This window comes from Megalobrama amblycephala, linkage group LG12, assembly GCF_018812025.1.
Source record: "Megalobrama amblycephala isolate DHTTF-2021 linkage group LG12, ASM1881202v1, whole genome shotgun sequence".
NCBI classification, from domain to species: domain Eukaryota; kingdom Metazoa; phylum Chordata; class Actinopteri; order Cypriniformes; family Xenocyprididae; genus Megalobrama; species Megalobrama amblycephala.
Window position 1 is genome coordinate 12,970,447 of NC_063055.1, and position 16,713 is coordinate 12,987,159.

Here is a 16,713-nt window from a genome sequence, read left to right on the forward strand (position 1 = left end):
ATGTTGCTATTGGATTTGTATAGTAAAGTTATTGCACGTTTTTCAAGCATAATATGTGAAGTTAGACAAAAAAAAAAACAAATACAGGTTTGTAAGGACATGAGGTTGTCATTTTTTCAGTTAACTATCCTTTTAAGTGTCCAAACATGACAGAAAAGTTTTTCTTGTGCCTTTACTTGAGGTTGCATGAAATCCAGCAGAAACAGACATGAGTGTATTTTGCTTTAATAGCTTTTGGGCTATTAAATCTTAACTGCCCATTTAATTCAATGCAACCGCCAACAATGCCCTGAGGAAGGAAAATCTTGAATTTTACTGGATATTCACTTGTTGCAGACTTGTCATGATATAATGCAGACCAGTTTGTGTACATGTTTATGCAGAAACACATAAGTATTGCAAACCAGGTCCAATTTATTACAGCAATTTTTCAAGAGTTGGCAGACTATGTATCTCTGGTGTGTGTGTGATAAGAGAGTAATATTACGGGGATTACCGTGAGATGGTAGGCCCTGGGGCTGGTGGATGAGGGTGCGGGGGAGGAGGGGCTGTTTCCTGGCTGTAGCCCTTGTTTGTCTGCCTGACCTGGCAGCACTAGGGGCAGATCCTGCTTGGATACAACCCTGATCCCACGCCTGTCTGAAGCTGTTAGCCAGCCGCTCTGTTCGGCTAGCTAGGCTTAGCGCGTCTGGGCACAGGGAGGGGCGTGGGCTGGGGCCGCCACATGCTTTGTGCTTGGGCAGTGGGGAGTGTGGGCAGGGGTGAATGCTGTTATGGCTTATGACTCTGGTCTTATTCATCCTACCATTTCTTTCCTATCAGTCAGAGCTGAACACTATCTGTCCAGTTTCTCGCTCACATCACTTTTTATGCTCACCCCTACTCAAACATGCATGCGGTTACCAGTTTAAATTAAATAACGATTATATTATATGTAAAGGTCTAGGTTAACTTTGTACCCCCTGACCTTCCTGTAGATCCCTTGTGTTGAAAGACAAAGCCTTGGTAATTCAGCTGATAGATTTAACTACTCATTTACAGCTAAAAAGAATTCTGTGTGCACGCTGTTATTGTCTTTCTGTAATTCGATCAGTGAAATCCTGGGCAAGAAGTTGATGTTGAGTGCTATGATGCTGTATTATCACCTGTCCCTCTATAGTCTCATTCTGGAGAATAAAAATAAACCAGCAGTATTTTCCTAACATTCTGTAAAGTTTTCACAGCTCAACTGCTGTTTTTAAAAGCTTATTATTTTTCAATTGGTGGATTGAGAGGTAGTTTGGGAAGTCTGTTACAGCCTTTCTGTGTGTTGTTTCTGTCCTGGATACACAGTGAACCCATGGGCAAACTTTGAGAGTGAGAGCGAGAGAGATCAAAGATAGAACTTTCAGTGAGCAGTCTGTTCTTTTATTTGTCCTTTCTTGCACTGAAAAACATTTCAACCTGTAAATCTTTGACTGCTGCCTTTTTAAGTAGAGTCTAAGAAGTGATGCAAATGTGGCAACCTGCAAAGTAAAGTTTATTGCACTTTAAAAAAAAAAAATTACTTTAAATTTAATAAGTAAATCAAGTATACTGACATCATAATGGTGCAAAACATTTTTACAGTGGGCAAAATTTGGTCAACAAATTGAGTATTCATAATATTTCAGATCTTTCTTATGAAAAATCCTCCTCTGTGAAACTGTTGAATATTTAGCAGACAAGTATTTAACCTCAACCTTTCCTTCCTAATCCTGTCACTCTTAAAACCCCCAAGTCAGTGGAAGCTATTATGTAAGCCACTTTGCCTTATCTGATATCTCACAATGTATATTCCATATAAGGCCACAAGCAGGTATGACTTCCTTTGTGTTTTTCCTTGAAGGACAGAAGAGGAAATTGTTTATGACAGCTCATATTAATCATTAAGGTAAAAATATCAAAAAGTTAGGTTAGAAGTTTAATGTTTCAATTTATTTACCTTTTCCTCATTTGTAGCTTTTTAATAACTTTTTGTGATTTATTCAGACATTTTGTTATATAGTCAGTTTAATCACTTTTACACGTCTTTAAACTACAGGATCTACAATATAATGTAGAAAATAAAAAACCATCCATCCAAAATTAATTTAACGCTGATCTTCTGACCTTGCATTCTTTGTTAGTGAGGGGAGAACTGTCACCCAATCGATCGTCACGAGGCGGCCGGTGTCGTCACTCTGCCCTCTCTATAAAACTCCCCCCGACTCACTCACCTGGTTAGACAAACACCTCTAATCTACAGCTGAGCGCACGCCTATTTTGATAGTCAGTATTTTTACAGCCTGTTTAGATTCTAGGAATTTTAAAATTCTGAAAGCACTAAAAGTTTATAAAAGACAACTTTTATGAATCTTGCAAATTTTTCATATTTCACTGGCATGTGCAACATGACGGCAGAGTCCCAGCACTCGCCAGCCGAGGCGGGCAGTCCAGTGGTGCTGTCTCCCAACGTGAGTCTGGACTCCCCGATACCTCTTCCTCCACCGGCGCTGAACCACCAGGCTCGAACCAAGGACGGTGTTCTCATCAAAGCCGAGCCTCGGGGCAGCAGTCCAAACACCGAGAGGGAGGAAGGGGTTTCACTGGGTCAAACCGAAGAACATCTGCCTGCCACTGGCAGCCGGCGGAGGAAAAGGCCAGTGCAGCGAGGTAAACCTCCCTACAGTTACATCGCACTGATAGCAATGGCCATTGCCAATTCACCTGAGAGAAAACTCACCCTCGGCGGCATCTATAAGTTCATCATGGAACGCTTTCCTTTTTACCGCGAGAATTCCAAGAAGTGGCAAAATTCCATACGGCATAACCTCACTCTCAATGACTGTTTTGTGAAGATCCCGCGAGAGCCCGGTAGGCCCGGCAAAGGAAACTACTGGACGCTTGACCCCGCCGCTGAGGACATGTTCGACAACGGGAGTTTCTTGAGACGGAGGAAGCGCTTCAAGCGGACTGATGTTAGCACATATCCTGGGTACATGCAAAGCTCGAGCGCTTTCACGCCAACACCGATGGGTAGACAGGCGTACCCCAACACCTTGTACCCGGGTGTGACGTCTGGCTACGGGTCACAGTTGCCTGGTTCTCCGCACCCGGCGATGCTGCATCACTATCAGGCATCGGCCGGGGTCACGCAAGGCCAGCCCAGGATGTTCAGCATCGATAATATTATTAGTCAGCAGACAATGATGCAAAGCGGAGGAGATCTCAACCCGCAGTCTCTCGGCCTGGGTGCGGGAGACTTGGGTGCCATGACCTCCAGCTGTTCTGTATCAACCCCTGACCCAACCTGCTTTCAGTCACAACCGATAAATCCAACGAGCAACATGCTGAACAGGAACACGGGATCTCTTGCTTCAAACATGACAGCAAGTTACACGTATCCCTCCTCGACTTCGCCTACTCACCTGTCCGGGGTCACGCAGTCCAGCTTCTCTCCGGGAGGATCACAGGTGTACTGTTCGGGGAACAGGATTTCGCTGCCCCCTGTGCGTTCTGGCTCGTGCGCAGATCATACAGAATCCCTTTTATCTCTCTCCGGACCAGCAATGAACTCCTACAATAATTCATATATGAGACAAGCCAATTTTGCCTCAGGACTGGAGCGATACATGTGAAAACTTTTGCACTGTGATAACACGTTCCCACTACGTATTAATGGCCCCGAGATTGAGTTCATATTCTTATTATGTAACAAAAGTTGTGTACCGTGTGACAGAATTAAATAGTTTTTGATATGCGTTCAAAGTATTTTGTGTTAGCCTATAAAATAAAGAATTACAGTTCTGGTATTGATATGTAGTCTGAGACATTGTTTGACTACATGTCAGAAGACAAAACGCACGGAACAATGTAAATATTATAAGCAAATAAATGTGTTTTTGTGTAATCATTTTTCGTTTGTTCTCTATTTTAACTAACTTTCTTTCAAAAGAGTTTAAATTAGCTACATTAGGTTTGTGTTAGCTTTTCAATATCCAATAATAGTAATATAATAATAACAATAATAACAATAATTTTATCATATGGATATAATAATTGTGACCATTACATCCATATAGTTTGACACGTTAATTGAGATATAACACGTAACTTGTAACTCGAATATTTATATCACGTTATAGTCTCTATATTGTTTAATAGTCCGTATACAATTTAAATTATTTAATTTAATTTAGATTACTTAACCTTGGTTACAATGTTTCTTTTTTTATATTTATATTCAAATAAATAGTTATTCGGTCAGTTGATATAGTCTGTGGATCTTCTCAAAACAGGATTACATTTACATTAGCTCATAGATTTTTCGTGCCGTTATTGAAACGTTTTGAATACTGACCTATAAATAGTAAGCTAGATATATTAACATATTTCAACACTTTATTTAATCTTCCATCACAAATTGTGTGCCCTCATTTTGCTGGTGAGGGGGCGACATCGACTGGCTATTGGAATAAATGCCTAATCATTTCTGTAAAACCGAGATTTGGAGCATTTCACATACAATCCACTAGATGTCAGCAACCACCAAGTTAAGACCAAGGCTGGGTTTCTAATCTGAGAACTTTTGTCAAAAGCATGGGTATCCATGTAGCAGCGTAGCACCTCGTAGAAAATGTTAGTTAATTATCGAGAGCCTCGGAACACTCGAAAGTAGGCCTACATTACGAGAAACTGAAACACATCTTTCAGTTTTATCACATCAAATTTACAATTAATAACAAAGCAGTTTTGCATCATTGCAAAGACATTCTAGTGTACTTAATTTCAAAACAGTAAAATGTTTTGGTAAAATTATCTTTTGAAACAATACTCGGTATCTTTCTCTATAGTTTTAGGAAACCTAATTCTGTTTTGTATAGGCCTATAAAAGAGTTTCAACTTTTCAGAGGAGCGCAAGTCTAAGTGCGTCCACATCGAGTGACATTAAATGCTGCACTTATAATTTATACCTTTTTAACTTTAATTAGTCTATTATAATATCATTTGAACATATAATTTTGAAACAGTACAAAGTCGTCATTATTGTACCCTTTACATTATAGAATGTTTACCTTGTTCCTTTACATTCAGAATGTTTTATTTATTTTGATTATTTATGAGCGCCTAGACAATATGAGGTACGGTTTCCATGTTTGGTGGATATTTAAAAAATGGAAAAGATATTTTCAATATCTTTGATATGGGGTAGACAAACAGAGATTTAAGTTCAGCTGTTGTAACGATCCACTTAATTTCCTCTTATTCCCATGTGATATACAAAGGTACAAAGGCTACTGGTTTGAGAAAAAGGGCCGTTAATATGTTGTAAAATAGTGTCCGGCCTCAGTTAATTAAGAGCGTAATTCGTTAAGTTATTGAGAAACCCAGGTCCTCCAGGTTTTTGCTGCAGAAGTGGATTTAATTACCGCAACATTTTTGTTTAGGAATCATACGTTTTATGTCCACATTTCTGGTACTGTTGAAATTTAATAAAAATGACCTGCATTTTTTTTTTTTCGTCATATTATTATTTTTTTAATATAGGCTATTTGTGGAACACAGCGTAGAGCCGCTAGGTGGCAGCAATGTGGTTAGAAATGTTACAGAGTTACAGTATGCTTTGCAGTCCTTTCATTCCGTGTAAGCCCTCAACACATCAACTGGTGAGCCCACTTAAAAGCGGAAAGGAGGGAAAAAAGGAATGGGAAGCCTATTTGTCAGTTTAGGCCGAAATCCGACAGTGATTATCTGGTTCTTTTTCAGTGTGTCGCCTGTGGTTAGCACTATGACATTTATGTTGTCCGGGGGCATAAACTTGCACGACATTTCTTTTTTTTTTTTTTTTTTTATTGTCTGTTGAGTAGACAGAAAAGAGTGTCATTAAAGTGTGTTCACTAAACATTCTTTATCTTAAGACATTAGAGATTAGGCAACATCATAATGCATAAATGAAAAAAGTCATATTCCTGGAAATGTTGAGTCCTATAATTCAGAAATCAAATACAAAATTGTTGATAAGACCGAAGAATTGCATGAGGTGCTAACTTGACCTCTGAGTTTGGGCTCCAATATAGGCAGCTGTCACATTGCTCAGCCCCAGCCATCGTTTCTAACAAGCAGTTCATGAACTACAATTTTGAAATTACTTTTTTTATATCTCTTACCTTTCCTCTTTCCTTTATACCTTCAACACCCACCTTTATATAACAAAAAATGTTTACCAGCAATTAACTAAGCCGCGCATATGCAGAATTCGCGAAATGCTTGTGTGCGTTTAGTTTAATGGCAGAAAAGACGTTTAGCCTAATGGAATAGGCTAGAGAAAATATTTGACAGAAAATATGGTCACAAAGCATGCAGAGCGTGAAATTTGGCATATCCTGACACAGATTTTAATGTGATTGGGGTGCAAACGTCTTGGGGTTTGTATATGAATAATGAGCGTAATGAAAATGAAGTCGATGCCCGACTCTTAAAAATAAAGCTTGTTTATTGACATTGACGGTTCCATAAAGGATCTTTAACATCCATAGGGACCTTTCAATTGCACAAAAGGTTCTTTATAGTGGAAAAAGGTTCTTTAGATTTAAAAATAAAAATAATATTTTTTAAAAAATGGTTCTTTTAAGAATTGTTCTCTGAAGGTTTTGGGAACCTAAATGGTTCTTATAGCATTGCTGTAAATTCCCCCTTTTAGAACCTTCATTTTTAAAGAGCGTTCTGTGGAGCATAAAGCTTGTCATTCACCCATAAGCAATGACGAATTCGAGCAGGTTGCAGAGATGTGTGCTTTTTACATAGCCACGTTATAGGCTATGTTAGCTATGCAAAAAAACAAAAACGGACTTGATTGGAATAGCCTACGTAAAACCCCCGAGAAGTGCCGAAGTGAATAACGGCACTAAAAAAAAAAAAAAAAAAAAAAAAAGAAAGAAAAAAAAAATGAAGAGAGAATTCGAACGCAGGTATTGATTTTGTATAAGCGCAAATTTCCTTTTATCCTCTTTTTGTGAGCAAATGTTACTATATTTATACACAGTTTAAAATAATTTTCATGGCAAATAAATAAATGTTACTATTTAAATAGCCTGTACACCTGCCGAGTGCTAATAACTTATTGATTCATGCTGTTCTGCATTGGTACAAATGCAAATAAATACAAGGAAATTTTAAAATATCGAAATGTTTAAATATGTGCAATGAACTATATTATGACCTGTAAATGCTAAATCGAGGATTAACTTTGACTAAATCTCAATAATATTAAAATAATCTGTCCCTATTCTTGCTGTACAATTTTGTGAATAATTAGCTACTGTTGCTTTGTGATTATAAAATTCATTTACAGTCCCATATAACCTATTATTTAACCTGTCAATTTATTGGAACATTTGATTTGTTAAATTTTTTTGAAGGAAACGATTTTATACTATTTACTTAGTATTGTATTGGATAGACAAAGAATAAACACCCATCTGGTGATTTAATGAATATGCCAATGTTTTTCTTTCTTTCTTTATCTTGTTTCTTTGCCATATTATTGATTATTAGCTACTGTATTGTCGATTATAGGCTATCTAGCATAATACAGCATAATAACAATGAGATACAATGCAATAGTAATGGTTAAATTAATAATTGGGTCTTATTGTTATGCTGCTGTTAGACGACAATAGAAAATAAAACGTAACCAGTGAAATTGTTTGTTAAATGTGTTGCCATGTTTATTTGTTGTCATTTTTGAAAAAAAATCCCGGCTTTATTAAATTTAAATCGTGCGCAATTTAACCTGTTATATAGGACTATAGCCTACTACAAAATTTTGTATTTTCTGGGTTTTATTTTTGACGTGTCGCGAATTTCAGTTAAATATCCCTGATTAAAGCAAACATGATAAGTCGAGTTGATAACACGTAGGCTATACTTGCTCTCTTCTCTCTTGTGCTGCTTTTCTCGGCTGTAAACTTCCCGTAGTTCCTGGTTACCGACATGCTGATCACGTGATTATGGTGACTGGATAAATAGTTTTTGGAAGCCGCGCGGGGGTATACTTGGAGGTTCATTCACGCACAGCGCTACGATTGTACACGAGAACAAATAGTCTACTCGAATTATGAAAACTAGTTAGTGAATGCACAGTCATAATGCTATTCGTATGATCCAAAAGTTTATATTACATATGGACCGACTACACACTCCATGAAGAGAAAATCGAGGTCTTAACCGAGTGTCCAGTTCGACTTGAAAGCGCTCTGAGCTCTGGACAGCTTATGTGTAGGTAATGCAAGTCCGGTGTGATTCCTTCGAGTCTTTTTTCGTTTCTTGAGGTGAATTTTCTATGTGGCTCCAGGACGTTAAGAAAACGTATTCTTGGCTTCTGGAGGACGGGAGTTTTGTCGTTCCAGAACGCACAAGTGACTGAGACGACACACTGCTTGTGCTGGGTGCTACACGAGACTGGACACGGAACGCGAGAGAGGAAGACAAAAAGACTCTCCAAGGATGACTCTGGGGACGGACATGTCGGACAGTTCTGCGCTGTCCGACGACGTGGACATCGATGTTGTTGGCGGGGATATTGTAAAAGAGGGTAAATATCTTCACCATCATCATAGTTTTCACTTGGACAATGACTCCGATGACAATCTATCCCAGAACGCGGGGGAGGGCGCAGTCTCTCCCGGTCAAAGCAGCTTGGACTGTGCGGCTGACCGGGTCGGGCCACGGGATGACAACAGAACCGGAGCGTTGACTGGGGAAAAACCAGGGAAAAATGCGTTGGTGAAACCTCCTTATTCTTATATAGCCCTGATAACCATGGCTATCTTGCAGAGCCCGAAGAAACGTTTGACTCTCAGCGAGATCTGCGAGTTCATCAGCAACAGGTTCCCGTATTACCGGGAGAAATTCCCCGCGTGGCAAAACTCTATCCGCCACAACCTGTCTCTAAATGACTGCTTTGTCAAAATACCCCGTGAACCCGGTAACCCGGGCAAAGGCAATTACTGGACCCTCGACCCAGAGTCCGCCGACATGTTTGACAACGGGAGTTTTCTGCGCAGAAGGAAGCGCTTCAAAAGACACCAGACCAACGAGATCCTTAGGGACGCGGGGGGATTTCTACCTGGCTTTGGCTACGGACCGTACGGTTACAATTACGGCCTACAGCTGCAGAATTTCCACGCTCATCACCCCTACCATCCACACCACCCGGGAGGTGCGTTCCCTTTCCAAAACGCACCTTGTGCTCTCCCAACGCCTTCCTCGATATTCTCTACGCCACACAGCTTGCCTTCGTTTTTAGGTACCGAGCTGAGAAAGCCTTTCTACCCACAACTCAGCCCGACTCTTCCTGGTCTGGCGCCTCTCAAAACGGACACGAATGGTCCTAGTCGGCCTTCCTTCTCTATAGACAATATCATTGGTGCAGCTAGCTCGCCAGCTTCGCCGTACACCTCACAACCGGGTGGACAGGCTCAGATCTTGGCCATGCTGACTCCCACACTTGCCTCGGCCACGAACCACTTGAATCTAACGCAGGAAACGATGCTTCAGCCCGGCACACAGACTTTCTCGAGCAAAACGTCAAGCCTTAACAATTGCCATTTCTAGAGTGGCAGCAAATAGAAAGTGCAGCAGTCCAGTTTAATATGGTTGTTTCGTCATTTGCTAAGGTAGGATTTACACTTTTGCAAGATTAAAATGCCGCCCGTTTCATGTTTCTGAATTCTTAAATAAAAGGCTAATTAAGTATATTTATGAACTGTAAATATGTAAGATTTTGAAGAGAGAACCCGGCTGAAGAGAGGAAATTATGACCATGTAAATAGTAAGCTAAGATTTCACCTTTGGACGGCCAGTGGACCTTTGCCGTTTTGTCCAGAAAGTCAAATTAGTTTGTACTCATTGACATGGAATTTCCTCTTTTGGTTGACTTAAATGAAGATTGTTTTAATTATTTTATTGTTTTGTATATTTTGTGAGTTTGTGAAAAGCACTGTCAATACCGAGACTTAAAACTCAGGATTTACTTGTTTTGAAAGCACATTGCCAGAGACAATAGGGGCTGTAAATAGATTACATAGGTTAACGTCCCACTTCCCCTAATTCTCTCAACAGAATTGTTCTGGTAAATTTTATTTTATTTCTGTTGATAGATGATTATGTGGTTCTTGGTGTAAATCGCATTACCTCTTTCTGTCTGACTCTTGTGCATACGTTAATACATATTTCATTATTCCATTGAGAAATTATCTGTGAAAAAAGAATGTTGTTATATGTAAAGAGACAAAACAATGTCCATAGGTCATTTTCTGTTGTAATGGCAAGACAATAAATGTTTGTGAATTTTGAAGATGTTTTCGTTAATTCCTTTTCGTTTAGTCTTCGATCAGGCCTACCGATCTGCCTAAAAGAGTTGTCTATATAGGCTACACAAAATAGTTTGAAACAGTTATGCGAGTTGAGAAAACAAATCATTTTAACAACATGTTTTAGAACAAATAATAAAGACAATTCAAAGTCAAAGAACAATAATATTGTTAGGTTGTTAATGTTCGTTTAATGTTTGCTGCCACACTATATGATTTATTAAGGCTCTAAGTAGATCTTAATAAAACAGAGGAAAACACAGTGTGTGACGTTTTCACACCAGTACTTAGTACGTTGTGGGCCCAAGGCACATGTTTCCTCTTGTGTGGCGCTTTGAGCCTTGATAATTGACCAGTTTCTGGCAAACGACAAAGAGCTAAAGCAATGGGAACATCAGCGCTTGAAAGCCTATAATTGAATGTGATGGTTCTACATGGATACCCACGAAGTCTTTTGAGGATTCGTTGCTAATTTGTGGTAGCATTTTTTTCATCTGGAATCTAATCCACAATAATGCAGCTTTTTGCCCATTTGTTGATGTTGTCACTGAAGACCTTGTCCCTAAGGCTTGAATAGGCACCCAGCAAGTGGTCCCTAGCGAGACAAGCCACACACATTTGCTTCTGAAAGGCGATCGTCTTAAAAGACTCTCGGTTGTCCGCTTTCATGTCATCTGTGTTGTCTTGAGACATGTACAAAAGAAGCAGCGGGAATTCGCCGTAGTGCGAAAAACAGACTGATGAATCAATTTCAGAGTTGGCCGAGCACACGGTACTGTTCAGAAGGAGGTATAAAAAGCTGCCTTTATTTACTTGGTTCGTGCGCAAATGGGTAAATTTGCTACGTGGGGTGTTTTTAACAACTGGTTGTTAGGCATAAACGAAGGGTTGACTCACTCACCGCTTTTTTTTCTTCCTTTTTCAACTCCGCAAATCCTTTTGACGCGAATGCAAACATGTCGGTCGTGGTTGTAGCCTATTAAGTAAAAAAATCGTATATTTTTGTCATGTAAAAAACAGACTAAAATGTTATTCCATACTTCATGAGAACAAAAATGGACCAAACTAATAGTTAAACCGTATTTTCCAAGCATTTCTGGACCATCAGCCAAATGCGGCGCGAGAAAATGTCAAGTATTTTTGTCTGTCATAATAGTAAAATAATATCAACATATTTTCTGTTTCATTTTAAGTAGTTGCAGTGTGTATTAATTTGTTATTTCAACTACTGAAATATTAAGTATTAAGGTAAATTATTATAATGCGCAGGGGAGGCCATACTTTTTGGCTGTATGCAGTACACAGAAACGTGATGCTTTGAATAATGAAACCAGGGTCTTATAATTATAGACTGACTATATTTTTATTAGCTTTTAATATAAGGCTATTATTATTATTATTATTATTATTATTATTATTATTATTAATTTTTAAGGATGACTTCAGTTTGGGACATCAGGCCGACTTAAGGGCAGAGGTCATGTGCTTCTCTAGCAAACACGCGTAAAAAAGCCTGGGAGGAAGAACGATAAATGTATTGCTGGTCTGAGGTGACAGAGAGCAGCAGAGAGGAAGGAACATTACACAATAGTGTACTTTTGATCTACTTGCCACAGCGAATAAAACTACTCGCGGCCTATGAGTGAAATCAGTACAAAAATCTCCTCCGCCTAACCACGCTTGCACACATGTGGTCGTGTTTGCGCCTGTCATAATTTACAGCTAATGAATTTGTGGTGATTAGTTAAGTTTTAGAAAGACTGGCTCTTGATTAAAGGAGGCGAAATGCGAGATGGGCTTTAATGTAAAAAAAAAAAAAAAGGATATTCATCTTCTCTCTTGACGTTCAGTACTTTTGAGTCTTGTTTTGTCTCTCCATGAGAAATCACATCACTCTCCTTTAATCGGATCGAAAGTGTAAATCATGGGTTACGAATCCCACTAATTGCCCGTTCATTTCGCTTTCATTTATTCCGTGTGGCGCGTTAGTTACACCATGAGGAGACCACCCACGATTTAACATGGAGCAAAGCATATCTCTACTTATCTCTTCTATCGCTGTAATTTTAAAAAGGATATCTCTAAAACAACTCCGTATTCGCTGCTGGCCTGATGTTTTATGTTGAGACGTTGTCAGCTTTTATTGTCGGCTTTTTTTTTGCACGGGCTATTCTTCAAAATCACAGGGTTCGCACTGTTGCGTGCAGTGAGAGGTCTTTTCAATTATCTAATTATCTGTGCTTATAATATATATACATATAGAGTTACGCATAAGTTATTAATAGGCCTAGTTAAAATTATTTTATGGGCTACTGGCTTTCTGTTAGAGAATTTATTTAAAAAATGTATGCATAAGTGAATTAATAATTTGTATATCTTAGCCAAGTTGTTGTAACAGATTCGTGTTAGATTAAGCAGAAATCAGCACTTTCATATCTTTTTAATTTTTGAAACGTCTTTCTCTGGATGCGAAATTAAGCAAAATTCATTATACAACATTATCAATATTTCAGGATAGGTGGTGCAGTAATTATTCATTGTTTTGTATTTTGATTTATTTGCTTTTAATTAAAAAAATATTTTCATTTATGGATAATTCTCTTAATGAAAAAAGAAGTTGCACATAGCTCTGTTTTGCATTTAATTTTGCGAATAATGCGTAAAATCGCTGGTAACGATTTCTTCTTCAGTCACGATTATGCTGTTTGCAGACCACAGTTTATTTCATACAGCTTATAATTTCATAGTCATAAAATGTGTGAAATAGGAATATAATAAAATGTGTGAAATAGGAATATGCTGTGGTTTGGCTATACAGGATTTGGCATTCAGTGGTAGTAATCATTTCTGAAAATTAACTTTTCTGCAAGATATCTCATTATGAATTTAAAGTTTATTTTACGCATTATTTCAAAAGCATTTTTATTATTATTAATTGATGACGTTTTTGTTGGCTTGTTACAAACAACCCACTGTGTTTAATATTAGTGAGGATCTTGTTACAAGTCCATAGCTTGTAAATCGATTTGGCTATAATTAGAAAATTATATAATATTGATATAAAAATAAGTCTAAGATATAGGCTACACATTAGGCTACCTTAGATGAACTGGGGCACCTGCTGCAAGAACGACAGGGTGAAGCGCGTTCGTGCTTTTCAACAGCAACGGCTCCATTGAATACACAGAAAGTTTATTAATCTCTGTAAGGCAGTTTTAAAAAAAAAAAAAAAAAAAAAAAACAGACATCTGTTTTAAACTTCTTCTTTTAATGCGTATTAACGTGATCAATTTTTTTTTTTTTTTGGATTGGGTGAAATTGGTGTCAGTCGTCCAAAAATAATGAAACCTGTTGATGTTGTCCAGACTAGCAGCCTACATGAGTCAGTATTCGATATTTTATTATTACAAGTACAGTGTAGCTTGGGAATTTTTCGCGCTCTGTAATTAACGTCTTGCTCGTTAAAACAATTATCGGTGGGTTGCGCTTTTAACTCTTGTTGTGTCTTTAATATTCTCTCTGTCTCTCTCTTTCCATTTTTCTCCATGTCTCTAACATACTCTTTCATTTAAAGCGGTGAAATAAACAGATGATGGGAGCTCTAGCCCTCATTGTGAAGGAATGCCGTCGGCCGAGTCCCCTGACACCCTGGCATTAAGCAGAGATGTACGGCCACAATAAATTAGGCCCTCCCTCCGCAGCCCAGCATCTCCCCCTCCATGTTTTTCTAGCGCACCGAGGAATCCTCTGCTTAATTAATTTAGAATGTGTAAATAAAGCAGAGATACAGGCCTCCCCTCTTCTCTGGAAACAAAATATTAACTTTGGAAGTGTTCGCCCCATCGACTTCGACTCACTGGGATTCACTGAAGGACACCTGCTGTTGGCCTGCCATCCCACACACAGAGAAACACGGGCATCACCGCGATGAGCGATTACTGAGGAATAATTTCAAATCTGTTCTGTCATCAGATGAGCACAATAGGTTCTTTATATGACCTAAAAATGACCGCTAGACAAAAGTGATGTATGACGCGTTTAATGACGGTCTCTATGGCAACATGCCCAACTTTATCCTCCCGTGAGTCTCCTCTGTTTGCCAGAAAACAGCAACACATACTCCTCCAAGATGTGGCCGGGATATCACTGAATCGGAGCCTGGCTTAGTGACGGTTTAGTGTTAGCATTATGGAAGCCCGAGGACTTAACTTGTGACCCAAAAACTCTTAGTTTGATGGAGAGGGACAGCTGTCGTCTGTCCGCGAGCATGCTCCCGTTATCCGGTCAGGATACCACCATAAGTTCCTCCCAAAAAAAAAAAAAAAAAAAAAAAAAAAACAAAAAAAAAAACTAACCACTGCCTAATTTGATTGACTTATTTTTGGGTTTACTTGACTAATTTTATTCACTTATAGGCTACACCTTTTGCTTTAGGCGTATGCAAATCGGACCTTCGTGAGAGGCACACATCTCAAAATGACTTTCTTCACAGTTATATAACTAGGGTTCGCTTTTAGCAAGAACTAAACAAACTCCAACACTTTTCCAATTTAGGAAATGACATTTAAATACAGAGAGTGCAACGAGGGTAGTGATTTTTCAATTTATCTAGTCCCAAAAAACTCTCAGCGACAGACTGAGACAAATCTTAAGTGAAATGTGGGGATGTCGAGTCGCCTCAGATAACGGCATAACATTTCACCTATAGTCTCTCCGTTGCACTCTAAAAGACAGATTTTCCCTCAGTGTGAAATTTTGAGGTCTGTCTAAACAAAATAATGATCTTTTGGTTTTCAGGACTAATCCAAACACGTTTCTCATGCATACCTTTTTCATCTTGAAATTAAAACTTAATTCCCGTGTCACTTTTAACGGCTCTATTTTCCACAGTAAAAGAAATTAGATACACGTCTGTCCCTGAGCCAGGTGAAAGAGAAACTTTGTCAGTGTAGGCATTTCATATCTTCGTAAACCGAAGACTGTTTTCGGAAAGAATGGGAAAGTCCCGCGATAAAAATGAAGTTTACTATCCAGAGTGAAATGCGATCAGAGAGAGGTCGCAAGGCCAAACTTTTTAAGACTAATGTTTATTTAGAGAAGTGAGCGCTGTCTATGAGCCTCCCGCGCTCTCCTCGAGCGCAGCACTAATGTCTTTAGCAGAGCTGACCGGACCACCGCGCGAGCAGCACTCCGCGTGTGCGCGCGCGAGCCTCTCCCGGCTACTGACACTGTGGCGGGAACCCCTTCGAGGAGACTTGTGTGTTAAAAAGCGAGACGGATACATCACAATATTTGGGTTCAACACATTTATTATTGTGAAATTTTAACGGTTGCGCAAATTGACTTGTTTCAAAACCAGTTGACCCGTTGCCTCGAAGCTTTTTGATAACTGATAGCCTAAAAGCCTCCGCGTTTTGTATGACCGTGTATGAGCATTGTTTGTGAGGAGCTCGAGCTCTGTTTTCTTACAGTTTGTAAAATTGAATTAGATACGGTTAGGAATCTGACCTCGTAGCAGACCCGCACATATTTCCAACTCCCAGGTTCATCGTGTTTTGGGGTGTTTTGTTTGTTCAGCTGGAATGGCCATCAAACAGCCAGTCCATGTCTTCCGCGTCGAACTCCCTCTCCGCTCCTGCCTCGCTCCCTCCTGAGACGGCTGTCCCCTCTCACGCTCTCCCGGCCGCGCCTCACCACCAACACGGATCCTAGGAAGGGTAATCAGCCCTGGAGGAACACGCATACATACATTTATGATGCTTCCTTTCAGAAAACACATCTCTGACACCAGATCTGAAGAAACACATCGTTTCTGGCAATTCATTGAGATCCCAAGATTTGCTTAACATATGGCTTGAACTAATGATTATTTTGGTATTATTAAAATATGAATTAAAAAATCATCTGACACTTAAAAACAAAGGTTCCAATTTTAACCAAATCTTAACGTTTTAAAGTTTGAAATAGAACTTTGTAGCTATTCACTATCCGAAAATAAACCTTCTGTATGTATTTGTGGAGTGCAAAAACAAACAACAAACAATATCCTGTGCCTCTACAAACTTATATTGGCTGTATAGAGTTGCAACAACAACAGCATGTTGCTTACAATTTAAGTGTTGTTGCGTTAAAACAATTGGGCAAATGCCACACCACTGAGATAAGGCCATAGAGAGCACAGATGCACAATGGCTGGGGAGCAACACATACCAAAGAACATACTCAAGTGAAGAGGCAAGCGGGCAGAGAGCGCAGGATGAAGCCTCTCTGCACTTCACTCTCTTATAGCCTACCTTTATGGGACCCTGTCACGACAGAGCCCCCTGCCTCCCAGATATGG

At 39.2% G+C, this 16,713-nt stretch overlaps 2 protein-coding genes across 2 annotated transcripts; both read left to right on the forward strand.

Moving 5' to 3' along the window:
- The first annotated feature begins 780 nt into the window (after positions 1–780).
- On the forward strand, positions 781–3,886 carry foxe3 (forkhead box E3). The gene has a single exon (XM_048208681.1). It carries the CDS (start codon positions 2,370–2,372, stop codon positions 3,636–3,638), a length of 1,269 nt encoding a protein of 422 aa, XP_048064638.1. The 5' UTR covers positions 781–2,369; the 3' UTR covers positions 3,639–3,886.
- A 3,536-nt stretch (positions 3,887–7,422) lies between these two features.
- Positions 7,423–10,357, forward strand: foxd2 (forkhead box D2). Its single transcript, XM_048210799.1, has one exon. The coding sequence runs from the start codon at positions 8,506–8,508 to the stop codon at positions 9,613–9,615; it is 1,110 nt and encodes a 369-aa protein (XP_048066756.1). The 5' UTR covers positions 7,423–8,505; the 3' UTR covers positions 9,616–10,357.
- The last annotated feature ends 6,356 nt before the right edge of the window (positions 10,358–16,713 follow it).